This window comes from Vicugna pacos, unplaced genomic scaffold, assembly GCF_048564905.1.
Source record: "Vicugna pacos unplaced genomic scaffold, VicPac4 scaffold_20, whole genome shotgun sequence".
NCBI lineage: Eukaryota > Metazoa > Chordata > Mammalia > Artiodactyla > Camelidae > Vicugna > Vicugna pacos.
Window position 1 is genome coordinate 9,009,979 of NW_027328741.1, and position 14,203 is coordinate 9,024,181.

At 43.1% G+C, this 14,203-nt stretch overlaps 1 protein-coding gene across 1 annotated transcript; it reads left to right on the plus strand.

The window, feature by feature from the left end:
* Positions 1–671: 671 nt before the first annotated feature.
* On the plus strand, positions 672–12,584 carry LOC140693652 (uncharacterized). Its single transcript, XM_072957370.1, has 11 exons — positions 672–792; positions 883–1,350; positions 1,411–2,469; positions 2,818–3,241; positions 4,730–4,815; positions 5,283–5,403; positions 6,698–6,763; positions 7,563–7,626; positions 8,991–9,058; positions 11,019–11,150; positions 12,501–12,584. The coding sequence occupies exons 1-5, from the start codon at positions 672–674 to the stop codon at positions 4,797–4,799; spliced, it is 2,142 nt and encodes a 713-aa protein (XP_072813471.1). The 3' UTR covers positions 4,800–4,815; positions 5,283–5,403; positions 6,698–6,763; positions 7,563–7,626; positions 8,991–9,058; positions 11,019–11,150; positions 12,501–12,584.
* Positions 12,585–14,203: the final 1,619 nt, after the last annotated feature.

Here is a 14,203-nt window from a genome sequence, read left to right on the forward strand (position 1 = left end):
ATTAGCTGAGCAATGAGAGTGATTGGAATTAGATAGGCAAATCCCTTGAGGGGAGTAGGGGATTGATCTGTAAAAGATTATTTCTAAGAGTGAGAATAGCATGTGCATGCCCCTGTAGCATGAGGGAACATAGTTAAGTACGAGGATTGTCAGAAGTATATCTATGATAATGATCCTGAAGGTGAACAAGGAGTGATTTGAGGCTACTAACAAGGGTAAGGCCAAATATGTAACAGTCAACATATTATAGCAGGCTGTCCGGCGAGCCGGCCCTCCGCCCGCGCCGCGGGGTGGGCAAGCGCCCCGCAGGGGTCTGGGGCTCCCAGCCCACTGCCCGGCCTCCCTGCCACATGCTATGCGTCATCCGGGGACGCCCCTCGCCAAGAGAGACCCTCAATCACAAGTCACCCGCCCTCCCCACCCTCCTCGCCTTGCCTTGCAACCCCGCCCCCGAACCGCCCTCCCGATCCCCGTGCAGTACCCCACGTCCATCGCCGGGAAGAACGGCAGTAACTCCAGCAGCCGTGGCGGCTCTTTGAGCCCAAGGGGCGAGCGAGGCAGCCATTGGCGGAGGCCGCTGCCTCTGGCAGTCAATTCCGCGGCCCGGCCCCGCCCCACCGGCGGAGCGTGGCAGGACGCAGGGCCGCGGGGACTGTCGGGACGGTTCCAAGATGGCCGCGCGCTTGGGGTCCGCAACTGCCGGCGGCCCCGAGCCCCGTTCACTGCCACCGCTGCTGACCAGAGACGCCGGTCGGATCGGCGACCCCGGGGGCTGTCCCCGCGTGGCGGGAGGCCGCCATGGCGACCCTGGAAAAGATGGTGAAGGCCTTCGAGTCCCTCAAGTCCTTCCAGCAGCCGCCGCCGCCGCCTCAGCCCCCTAAGCCGGCATCGCAGCCGCCGCCGCTTCAGCTCCTTCAGTCGATACCGGCGCCGATGCCGCCTCAGCAGGCACGGCAGCCGACGCCGTCTCAGCCCCTTCAGCCGGCATCGCAGCCGCCGCCGCCTCGGCCCCCTCAGCCGGAACAGCCGCCTCAGCCGGTAACGCCGCCGATGCCGCCTCAGCCCCTTCAGCCGGCACCGCAGCCTCTACCGGCACCGCCGCCCGCCCAGCCCCCTCAGCTGGCACCGCAGCCGCCGCCGCTTCAGCCGGTACCGCCGCCGATGCCGCCTCAGCCCCCTCAGCCGGCACTGCAGCCGCCGCCGCCTCGGCCCCCTCAGCCGGAACAGCCGCCTCAGCAGGTAATGCCGCCGATGCCGCCTCAGCCCCTTCAGCCGGCACCGCAGCCTCTACCGCCACCGCCGACCGCCCAGCCCCCTCAGCTGGCACCGCAGCCGCCGCTGCTTCAGCCGGTACCGCCGCCGCCGCCGCCTCGGCCCCTTCAGCCGGCACCGCAGCCGCCGCCGCTTCAGCCGGGACCGCCGCCGATGCCGTCTCAGCCGGAACAGCCGCCTCAGCAGGTAACGCCGCCGATGCCGCCTCAGCAGGCACGGCCGCCGACGCCGTCTCAGCCCCTTCAGCCGGCATCGCAGCCTCAACCGCCATCGCCGCCCTCCCAGCCCCCTCAGCCGGCACCGCAACCGCCGCCGCTTCAGCCCCTTCAGCCGGCACTGCAGCTGCCGCCGCCTCAGCCCCTTCAGCCAGCACCGCAGCCGCTGACCCCCCAGCCCCCTCAGCCGGCACCGCAGCCGCCGCCGCCTCGGCCCCTTCAGCCGGCACCGCAGCCTCTACCGCCACCGCCGCCCGCCCAGCCCCCTCAGCCGGCACCGCCGCCCGCCCAGCCCCCTCAGCCGGCACCGCAGCTGCCGCCGCCTCAGCCCCTTCAGCCGGCACCGCAGCCGCCGCCGCCTCGGCCCCCTCAGCCGGTACCTCCACTGCTGCCGCCTCAGCCGCCTCAGCCGGCACCGCAGCCGCCGACCCCCCAGCCCCCTCAGCCGGCACCGCAGCCGCCGCCGCCTCGGCCCCTTCAGCCGGCACCGCAGCCTCTACCGCCACCGCCGCCCGCCCAGCCCCCTCAGCCGGCACCGCAGCTGCCGCCGCCTCAGCCCCTTCAGCCGGCACCGCAGCCGCCGCCGCCTCGGCCCCCTCAGCCGGTACCTCCACTGCTGCCGCCTCAGCCGCCTCAGCCGGCACCGCAGCCGCCGACCCCCCAGCCCCCTCAGCCGGCACCGCAGCCGCCGCCGCCTCGGCCCCTTCAGCCGGCACCGCAGCCTCTACCGCCACCGCCGCCCGCCCAGCCCCCTCAGCCGGCACCGCCGCCCGCCCAGCCCCCTCAGCCGGCACCGCAGCTGCCGCCGCCTCAGCCCCTTCAGCCGGCACCGCAGCCGCCGCCGCCTCGGCCCCCTCAGCCGGAACAGCCGCCTCAGCCGGTAACGCCGCCTCAGCCCCTTCAGCCGGCACCGCAGCCTCAACCTCCACCGCCGCCCGCCCAGCCCCCTCAGCTGGCACCGCAGCCGCCGCCGCTTCAGTCGGTAACGCCGCCGATGCCGCCTCAGCCCCTTCAGCCGGCATCGCAGCCTCAACCGCCACCGCCGCCCTCCCAGCCCCCTCAGCCGGCACCGCAACCGCCGCCGCTTCAGCCCCTTAATCCGGCACTGCAGCTGCCGCCGCCTCAGCCCCTTCAGCCGGCACCGCAGCCTCTACCGCCACCTCCGACCGCCCAGCCCCCTCAACCTCCACCGCCGCCCGCCCAGCCCCCTCAGCTGGCACCGCAGCCGCCGCCGCTTCAGCCGGTACCGCCGCCGATGCCGCCTCAGCCCCCTCAGCCGGCACTGCAGCCGCCGCCGCCTCGGCCCCCTCAGCCGGAACAGCCGCCTCAGTCGGTAACGCCGCCGATGCCGCCTCAGCCCCTTCAGCCGGCATCGCAGACTCAACCGCCATCGCCGCCCTCCCAGCCCCCTCAGCCGGCACCGCAGCCGCCGCCGCTTCGGCCCCCTCAGCCGGAACAGCCGCCTCAGTCGGTAACGCCGCCGATGCCGCCTCAGCCCCTTCAGCCGGCACCGCAGCCGCCGCCGCCTCGGCCCCTTCAGCCGGCACCGCAGCCTCTACCGGCACCGCCGCCCGCCCAGCCCCCTCAGCTGGCACCGCAGCCGCCGCCGCTTCAGCCGGGACCGCCGCCGATGCCGCCTCAGCCCCCTCAGCCGGCACCGCAGCCGCCGCCGCCTCGGCCCCCTCAGCCGCCACCGCCGCCTCAACCGCCACCGCCGCCCGCCCAGCTGTGGGTCAGGAGCCGCTGCACAGACGGTGAGTCCCTGCGGGCCCCTCCCCAACCCTGCGCGGGTCTCCGTCCCTCCCTCGGCCTCCCACAAAGGCCCCGATGCTGTCCGGGCCCCACGCCTCTGCTTTCCCGGCTGCGAAACTCGGGAAGGAACGGGGCTGTGTTGTGATCGGGGGCCGCGCGTCCTGTTCGGCTTCCTCTGAGCCACTCCCCACCCCTCTCCTCCTCTGGGCCAGGTGTAACATTTTGTCTTCCCTTTTCAACTGACGGTTTAAAACAGTGTTTCAGATAACTGTCAAAACACTGTACATGCAAAATACTAGGTTAACTTAAGGGAAGGAGTAGGAGAGAAGGGGGAAAGGAGCGAAGTTCACCGGTCACTTCTGCGGGGGAGGGTTAAGTGGTCACAGTGGTGAACGCGTAACTGCTACATGGCCCAGTGCGCTTACATCATAGTCGTTACTGTTACTAACCCCAGACAGTTCTGGTATTAAGGAGGCATGACCACAGAACATGTGCTCATTGAGCTTAATTTTACACAAACAGTAAGTTTTCCACGGAATCAAGACAGGCAGTAAACGCCAGCTGCAGAGGACAGCTTGTGCAGGGCTGGAAAAGAGCATGGCATGATCAGAACTTTAGTTTGACTGGCTTGAAATGTAGAGGGAAAGGGAAACTTCACACTGATGAATCAGAGAGGAGATAGCTGTTTTTTATTAAACTAAAATGGTTGAATGAGCCTTGTTGATTAATGATTTGCCTTAGCAATTTGAATTTGGATTCTGCAAGTATTTTATAAGTTCTGTAAGAAGCTTGTTTTAAAATTTCAGAACTCTTAAGGTATTAGAAGTTCAGTTTTATTTTATAAGAATTTTTAAAAAGTGTTTATTTAACTCAATTAGAACAGAGTTCCTTTAACATAGGAGACTTTATTATCTCATGTATTAATACCCTCTAGAGGTACACAATGAAAAATGTGATTTATAAACAGATACATACAGACACAAGGAAAACAGAGCATGTAGCTTCAGTAACAGTTTAAGAGAAAAGTCAGAAACAGAAATCTTCCCTGGTCAAAATACCAAAAAAAGCACCTGGGGCTTATATCCCTTAATTGATTTGAGCTCTAAATGGACAAATACACATTTTTTTTTTAAAAAAAAATTGCTAAGAACAAGATTCTTTTTCATGTTGAGTAATAATTTTGGAGTTTAAATAAATACCAACAATAGAGCTATGAGGGAGGAAAAATATAAAATACTGATTTTTTTATTTGATTTCACCGTAAGGTGCATTCTTAAATACATAGGAGACAACTGTCATGATTTGCACAACTCGCTTGCAAATAGTTCAACAGTATTAACAATGATTGAATTTAGGTGGTGGGCATATGGGAATTTATCATCTTATTAAACAGTTTTCTGTACTTCTGAGACTTATAATAAAACATTGGAAGGAACCTGTTAGACATAATGCTCTATGTGAAGTAATTTGTTCCCTTTGTGAAATTCTAGGAAGGTTAAAATGCATGTTCATAACTTCAAGAAAGTCACAAGCATTTATGATGTAATCAGAACTACCTGAGGATCTGTGAAACTTGGTGAGTTGGTGAATTTTTTAAAATGTCTTAAAACATTTTGTTTTTACAAAGATTACAGGAGTAAGAGAAGGTAAATCTTAATCAACTCTTAATATTTTTTTCCTGGTTGATGTGATATAATTAAATGTGGGGAAGAAAAGGTAAATTCTAAAAGGAGACAGTACCTTGATGGTTTTCTATGGAGGAAACTCAAGCAGGAGGAAGTTTAATTTAAAAACATAAATTACTGCTCTTTATAATACATTCTAAGTTGTCATTCTTTTGAATGCCTTCCTTTCCAGACAGATGTGTTATTCTGGGAGATCATCAGGACTTCTGGGTATTTGGAGGTATTGACCTAACCAGTGGAACTGCTGATTTATAAGAAGTTGTCCAGAATTTTGGAAAACTGATTAGTAGAGGTAAATAATGTTTCCATGGCAAGTGATGACAGAAAGTGACTTCAGTGAATTTTCCTTTGTTTTTAGGCAGATGTACCTAACCATGTATGTTAACAATGATTTCAAGCTGGAGACTGAGAAGAACTGCCATTTTTGCCAGCTGGGATGCAGAAAAATTTGGACTTCTGGGTTCCACAAATGGGCTGAGGTAACTAAGACAGTAAACATATCTTCTTGGTCAACATGTATCTCAGGGTAATCACAGATGTGTTCCATTACCTGATACTGTTTTAAATTGGATAAAAACAAGAAAATTTAAGAAATAGAGTTTGTTTTTGCTTTTACATCAGTTTGGCAAAACAGAACAACCTCTTAATTACTAAGCACAAACCAATTTTTTCATTATTTTTAAAATATTTTAGTTTCTATTTATATTGGTTTTGTGATAAGTAAGTAAAATCTGTAAGCTCAGAAAATAGTCAAACCTAGGAAACTACTTCTGACAAGTGAATTAGCCTATTGAAAATCTGATTTAGATCCTTGGCATTAATTTTCAAGTTTTTACAGTTTCCTTGGATTTCTTCTATCTAGGAAAACAACATGCTCTTTTTAGATGACTATACTCTGATTATAGTCTCTCCTTTATGGATTCAACACTAAATTGTAACCATAGGTATATTTTACCATTTACAAAAGTGCCTGGTTGGGGAGTGTAATACAATGATTTTGTAAATTGAATTACTCTAAAATTTCAAGGATTTATTTTTAATTCAATTATGATTAATTTTCATTTGTCACTGGCTCTTAATGCTTTATTTTAAAGTGTCTCTCATAGACCCCCTTCTTTCATCTTCTTCCCTTATGCTCTCTGTCCAGTAACTCTAAGTTCTTACATGTTCAAGGTAGGCTTGTGTATTTTTTTAAAGGCAGGCGCACCAAAAAGCACTTTCCTGTGACTATCCTCTGTTTTGTTCATTTATGAGTCCAAATTTTATAGAATTGATTTAAAGAATGTCATATCTTTCTTATTATTGTGAATGGTTTTTAAAATGCTTTCCTTCTGACTCATTTCTGCATACTTTAAAATAATAATATGAATCAAATAAGTATGGGAATAAAATCACATTTACTTGTATCACATTTGATTCCATTTATATGGCAAAGTCTTATTATTATGTTGTTGTTATGAACATGCATTTCATAATACACTTATTTAGATGAATCAGAGCTTATTCATTAAGGTCATTTACTTTTAGAAATATGTAATTTCTTGTGAACACATGTATATAGAAATACATGTGTCTTTTTATAATTTAAGCAGCTTAAAATACAGATAAAATAAATCCAAGATACAAGATAATATGCCTTGCATTAATTTAAATTCATGTGAGTTAAAAGACAATTTGAATATTGTTTCCCATTTTCTACTAGCTTCTTGATCATATTCAGCAGCACATTTACCTTTACATATAATTAAGGAATCTTTTTTATTTCTACTGTAGCTCTGTCATAATGGATACTCTGCCGCAGAATCAGCTGTCATCTATCCCATGTGGTCAAGCGCAGAGGTGAGAATTCTCATTTGTGGGATGACCACTCACAGCTTTAAATGTTTTTACTGTAACTGCTTTTATAAGGTAGCAAGCTAGAGAGAGAGAGAGAAACAGAGAGAAGAAAAGAGTTCTCTCTGCATATTCCCATGTTGTGTGATGGCATTAGTCTTCTTCTGCTGTATTTTTCTAGAATGTGTGTGCGTGTGTGCATGTATGTGTGAGAAATGTCTTGTCTTTGTCCTAATAGCCACTCTTCTCTCCCTCTAGTTTTTTTCTCTATCCTCCCCTCCTATATTTTTCTTTTTCATCAATATCTTCTCTTTCAAAAAATTCTTGATAAATCAAATTTCCAACTTCCTCACTTTTAATATGGTAAAGTTACTTGGATCCCCAACATCAAGGGATCTCATACTTTAATGTCTGTTAGGATTTCCAGAGACACCTTTTAAAAATACAGATTTCCAGGCCTTACTTTGAGCAGTCCTCTTCCAGTAGATCCAGGGTGAGGCTGAGCATCTCCGAGCCTTCCCCCTTCATATTATGGTGCAGGGGATCAGGGGCAGTTTTCCTCTGGGTCTCCCTGCTGTTGCTATTAACAGTGGCTACAGCATCACTAATATTTTTCTTTCTTGTTTTAATTGCATTAATATTATCAACCAGTTAATAGCATTTTCTTAAAATTATGGTCAAAAGCATAGGTGTTTGATTTATAATGGTATCTGCAAACCACTCTTTTACTGAATTAATTTGTTTTGCTTGTATTTCCAAAATTGTAAATGCTGTGAGATAAGTGACTGCTTTGCTTCAACTACAGGAGAATGTGAAAACACTCCAGGAGAGAGAGGTTGCATATATCAATGCAGACTCATACACAGAAGGTAAATTTTATTTCAGATTGTCATTAAATAGTATACCAGTATTTAAGTCTATCAACTCCAACTCATAAACTAGGATTATCCTCTTTCTATGAGATGCCTCAATAATAACTCCATTTCTCCATTTTACCAGAGAGAACATTATTATGATTCAAATGAATCAATATGATTCATAACTAAGCTATTGATCCTAATTTCTTTAGTATATTTACCATTTGCCTATCTTGGATTACTACTTAAAACTTTAGTACTTTTGACATTCTTCCTGTGGAGCTATTTTTAAAAGTTGGGCTAAAATATTTCATACAGAAATAGTTCCTGTATGTATTGGAACAACTCTGAAATAAGCACCCACTACAAACTTCCTTTTGACCCTGACATGTGGCATGTGCATCTGTAGGCTTTCATCGTATTATGGTTATTTCTAGGTAAGTGTCACAGGACACATGTTAGTTACTGACATGCTCTAGTCTAAAGTCTTCATATTGAATTGAATAAATGAATAAAAACATGAACATTATGGCCTTAACACTTCCTTTGCCAAAGACCCCTAGGTACTGCTGCCGTAATGAGCAATGACCCTTACTTTTACTGCAGGAGCTGCAGCCTTAGCAGCAGAGTCCGCCTCTGCAGTCTCCTATCCTAAGTGTGTGCTGCAGCCTCTCTGGCTCCTGAAGAGTTATTTCCACCTTGTGTTTTAGTTTTAGCCAGACTATCTGCCTGTCTATTTATCTCCCTACCTATCTGTCTATTCTAAAATTTTATTTATTTCTTTTTACTGAAGTACATTTGATTTGTAATATTAGTTTCAGGTGTACAGCAAAGTTACTCAGTTATATACATATACATATACATATACATATACATATACATATACATATACATATACATATACATTGTTTTTAGATTCTTTTCCATTATAGGTTATTATAAGATACTGAATATAATTCCCTGTACTATACAGTAGGTCCTTGTTGGTTATCTGTTTCATATATGATAGTGTATATCTGTTAATCCTGAACTCCTAACATATCTCTTCCCTTCCCCCTTTCCCCTTGGGTAACCATAGTTTCTTTTCTATGTCATGAGTCTATTTCTGGTTTGTAAATAAGTTCATTTGTATCATTTTTTTGTTTGTTTACATTCCACATATAAGTGATAGAATGTGATATTTGCCTTTCTCTGTCTGACATACTTCACTGAATATGATAATCTGTAAGGTCCACCCTATTTTTAATTCTCCAGGAATGATGCCTTGAATTTGAAATCTGTTATATATTGTTTATAATTAGAAAATAAAGTTAGAATTAAATACAGGTTTGTAGTCCATTTGGAGGTATTAAAATTCTCTCTTATTTATTTTGCAGGCAATTATACTCTCAGAGTTGACTGTACACCCCTTCTTTTCCAGTTGGTATATAAACTGACAGAAGAGGTATGTAAATAGATCTGTTGTAATGATTTCTGATGAGTAGATAAATCAATAACTTTTGTTTTCTAAATTACTAATATTTAAACTGGTGACAGACATAGCTGATTTGTATAAACAAGAAATCAGAACGAGCTTTAATACACTACTTATGTGACATAACTATGAGAACAGTAGTGCTAGTCTCTGTTCTAATAATAGTTCCTAATAATTGTATACATTTGTTAAAATGTGCAGGGTCTATTGTTTCATGGGGCAGAGTCTCTTTGATATAACAGAAAGAATACTGAGCTGGGTTGGGGAAGCCTTGGCTGTGAAGATTGCCTTGGCTATTCATTCATTCATTCATTTATTCATTCAGGAAGTATTTATTGTGTGGTTACTATGTATCAGGTCCTATGAAAGGAACTCTAGCAGCAAAAGTGATAAAAGGACAAGGTTACTGAATCCAAATACTTTGTAATCTAGAGAGGCCACAGACCTGTAAATGAGGACTCATACTTCACTTGAATATTGGATACTATATACAGTGGAGGACAGTTGCAGAAGAGAGAAGTTAAAATCCTAGGGTAGCTGGTGAGGTTGGAAAGCATTAGAAGGTGTTTAGAGAAGGATTAGTGGTTAGGCTGTAAAATGGAAGGATGTGAAAGTGGGGAGAATGTTTCTCCTCAGAGGACACAGGACCTAATATAGATGTGGATGTGTGAAAGAACATTTCCTGACCTCTGGGTAATGCAATATAACCTCAATGTAAGGTGTTGGTGAAAAAGCTGGTAAGAAACGGGGCCTGACACATAGGCCTAAATGTTCATAAATCTGGTGATGGTGAAATTAAAGAATCTTTAACAAGGTTGTACATTATCATTTTTATTCATTAGAAAAATTACTCTGTATCAGTGCAGTGAATACGTTAAGCTGTAGTAAGTCTAAAAGCAAAATGGAAATAATTCCACATACTTATTTAGTACACAGGAATTTATAAATACTAGTTATTGATGTAAAAAGTACTCTGAAAATGCTACTGCACTCTGAATCTCTAAAAATTATGTGATCTACTCATTGAGTATATGTGTGCTTCATTTAAATAACCCCCATTATAGAATTTAACTGTAGAAATGTTTCTTTCAAGTAGGTATCACTTAGATGACAGTGGGAAGTAAATGTCACATCTCTGTGGTCCTGTTTCCCAATCGCCCTTCATCTTGCCCTGTCCTTTTCACTGTTAGTGTCTTTAACATCTCATCCTCCCAAGTGAGCATCCTCCCATGCCCATCACAACGCCCACCATACTGGGAAGCTTAGGTCCTTGATCCTTTTATTGAAATGTCCCATAAAAACATCTAAAAGCACGCTGAAAAGACAGCCCTTGTTGGGGAATCCTTCTCATGAGATACATTTACTCTCTGTCCTACAGAGGAGGCTCCTGCCTTTATAGGAGGGGTAGTAAGAATTTTAGGGCCAAGAAGGAGAAGCTTAGGTCTATCCCCTTTGTACATTTATTTAATAAGTATTAAATGTGTAAGTGGTTACCATAGTGACAGGATAAATCAAACATAGTTTCTGCTATTAGTGTGTTACCTGTGTAGCCAGGAGAGACTATGATCAAGAATTTTCAAATCCAAGATAGAGATTAAAATCACCAAAGGGTATACAGATAAAAGTGTGGGAAGCAAAAAATAAGTATCTTAGTTTATTATTTTACATGTTGGAATTAAACAGCCTGCTTAATGGGAAATTGCAAATTTTTTCCCATTCTAAAGCCTCTTTTACATTAATTTGAATTTAATTTTCGTGCCACTTTAGATACAATATATTTGACTTTCAGAGTTTTTGTTTTAGGTAGTTTTTTAACAGTTTAACTGGGAAATTAAAATGTGTATTTAGAAGTTACATTATCAGGATGAACTAATTAATTGTCCAGAAGAGAAGAGTGAGATTTTATAATCTTGTTTGATTTGATTGTCAGTGGAAGAATCAGACATCATTCATCTGGAGAAATGCTATTGGTTGCTGAGGGCTCAATCCTGAACTGGATGATTTGATTTAGAGACATTTGGCCCATTGGCTTCACCACCAATTCGTGCATCTCTGAGTGAAGGTGGGAATCCTTCTATTTTCTACAAATGTTCTTTGCTAAACACCTGAGCCTTCTTCCACCTTTGGAGCCTTGTGTAAGTCGGTTTACCTTTCTGCACTTGAATATTCTCATATATAAAATCAGTTTGACCAAGACAATCATTATGAAAGTGTGCTCCAGTGTGGTGCCTCAGCATCTGGTGCAGGGTCAGGGTGGTGGACACTGAATAGGCAAAGCTCTAGCTTCCACACATGACCCCACCTCTTCCTCAGCTGAGGAGTGTCTATTGTATTTCTTTTATATAGAAGAAGGTTCCACTGCTGTATACTTCCCCCACCCTTAAAAAATTAAGAAACCACTAGACCATCTCTAAGGTCCCCACTTAGCTCTAAACTTTTCACTACTATATATATTTTAAATGAGGTTTACAAGGAGCAGTTGTGGGTGATAATCACAAAAACTGTATTTGAAATCTGAAAGCTTGGGTTCTTCTTCTGATTCAGACCTTTTTAAAAAAAATTTCTTACTTTTAGCAAGTCATTTAACTACTTCTTAGCTTCAATTTTCTGCTCTTTGAGGGCACCGAATTAGATTCTTGAAATAGACAGTCTGTATTCTTCAGGTTTCTAGTGTGTTTTAGAAATATTTATTTGTTAGGGGAGCTAGAACAGACAGGGTTTCCACTTCAGCAGTGCAGTTATGTTTTTACCTTTTTATAATTAGAGATTGAGAAATCATTTCATTTGAAAATAAAATGATTCCATTTATTTTTTAGGAAAAGTTTAAAAACCACAGGATTAGATTATAAATTGCCCTTTATTTCTGAAATTTAATATATTTAGTTATACAGATTAAGTGGTACAATGAAGACTGCAGTACAGAATTTCTGTCTCTTATAATATAGTGTGTTAGTTTTCTTTGCTTCATGAAGGAGCTGTATGAATCTCATTAATAACAACACAGTATATCTTTGATAGAGTTCAACTTTTCTTCTTCTTTTTTCCTTTTTCTTCTTAGTCTTTCCAAATTAGGATAATTGTGGTCTCTGACATTTTTCCAGTTAAATTTTTAAAATACATTTTTATTTTTTACATTCTACAATCACTTTTGACTTTTGGAATTAATATAAGATAGAGACAGGTATGCAGACAAAACCAAACACTAAATGATAGTATTTTCTTCTAGGAAGTTAAATGTTGGTTATAATTATGCCAGGGGGTGGGGGAAAAACTTCCTAAGACAGTGGAAACTACTGATAACTTTTAAAAACTAAATCAGTTTATGCGAGTCATGCCTCCTTTCATAGGCATGTCATTATTAACAGAAAGTTTGTTGGCTGTGATTTATTCTGTCTGTGTTCCTATTTTACAGGTTTATTTAATGCTTTTGGTGAAAATCATGACAGCCACATAGATTTTAAGGAGATATCCTGTGGGCTATCAGCTTGTTGCAGAGGACCTCTGGCTGAAAGACAGAAATGTAAGTGTGTTAAACATCACAAAATTTGGAAGCTATACAGAGAAAAAAATTAGCATCCATTCATGTAAAAAATCATCTGATTAAGGCTTGAATTTTCATCCCTTTTGCAAATAGCAATCTCTTGCTAAGGTTTTACTGACGTCAGTGTAAAGGTTCAATCATCTATTCTTTTTTACTGTGGAGTAATTTAAGATCTTTGTTATTAATAATGGTTGATTTTCCAGATAAATGTACAATTCATGATAAATGAACTACATCAGTCATGATGTGTTTGAAAATGTTAAGCATATAGAAAATATTTTCTGGTAGTCTATATAGAAAATTTGTCTTGCTTAACTTGAATTTCAACTTATTTTCTATCACTGTGTATATTGATATTTTATTAGCAAAATTAAATTTATGATAAAACAAGTTTATTAAATACTAAATTTATCTTTTAAACCTATCTAAAATATTATGGCATAATTTATAAGCATATTACATTCCTAAATCTTAACCATATTTGTTTAGGAAAATGCAGCAGTTTACATTTAATTGGAACCTAATTCTTACATATTCACTAGGGTCATTATCTCTGCATCTTTCTAAAATACAGCTTCACAAATACTGCATATTTTGGGTATGATACTTAATAGTTCAATATTCTTTAGTAATGTTGTACTGTGATGCACTTAGTTAACTTAATAGCATAATTATTACATGGGTGTGTGAAGTAGATAATTATTTAATCTTAAAAATTTAGATTTCTTTTATCTTCCCTGATAGTATACCATTACTCTAACCTGGCTTTGTGATAGATTATTTGTTCACATTAAAGTTCTGGTATTAAAGAGGCTGAAGTCTTTGTTTCTCAATTGAGGTTGTTGTCTTAAATTTTTTTTAAATTTATTTTTTTGCCAGTGGACTAGTGGAAGTTAACCAAATAGACTAACTAGCAATTTTGCTGATATTGATGTTAATTAGCAAAGTGCTGATATTTTGGATTTTTAGCTTGTTGTATATAAACTTCATTGAAGAATTAAAATTGTTCTTAGGCAAAAATATTGGGTGCACATTAATTACATTGGAGAGGCAAAATCTTTATACAGTCATCTCTCATTATCTGCTGAGGATTGGTTCTGAGACCCCCTCAGATACCAAGTCCATGGATGCTCATGTCCTTATGTAAAATGGCATAGTATTTGCATATAATCTATGCACATCCTCTTGTATACTTTAAATCATCTCTAGATTACTTTTAGTACCTAATACAATGTAATTATTTGTAAATACAATGTAAATGATATGTGAATAGTTGTCAGTGCATAGCAAATTCAAGTTTTGCTTTTCAGAACTTTCTGGGAAAATTTATATATATATATATATATATACATATATATATATATATATATATATATATATACATATACATATACATATATACTTTTGATCTATTGTTTATACCTGTGAATGCAGAACCAATGGATACGGGGAGCTGACTGTACCAGCTTTTTGTTGATTCTTAATGTAGATGGAATATTTTCAGCATTGTAAGAATCAACTCTGAAGTGATCAGTTATAAATATTAGAAATTAATTTAAAAGCTTGAATTACCT

Excerpts from the sequence above, each read along its gene's own strand:
- LOC140693652 (XM_072957370.1), top strand. The coding sequence starts at position 672 with ATGGCCGCGCGCTTGGGGTCCGCAACTGCCGGCGGCCCCGAGCCCCGT. Across the intron at positions 793-882 it reads CTGTCCCCGCGTGGCGGGAG|CCGGCATCGCAGCCGCCGCC; the intron begins GCCGCCATGGCG and ends CAGCCCCCTAAG. Across the intron at positions 2,470-2,817 it reads AGCCGCCGCCGCTTCAGTCG|TCGGTAACGCCGCCGATGCC; the intron begins GTAACGCCGCCG and ends CAGCCGCCTCAG.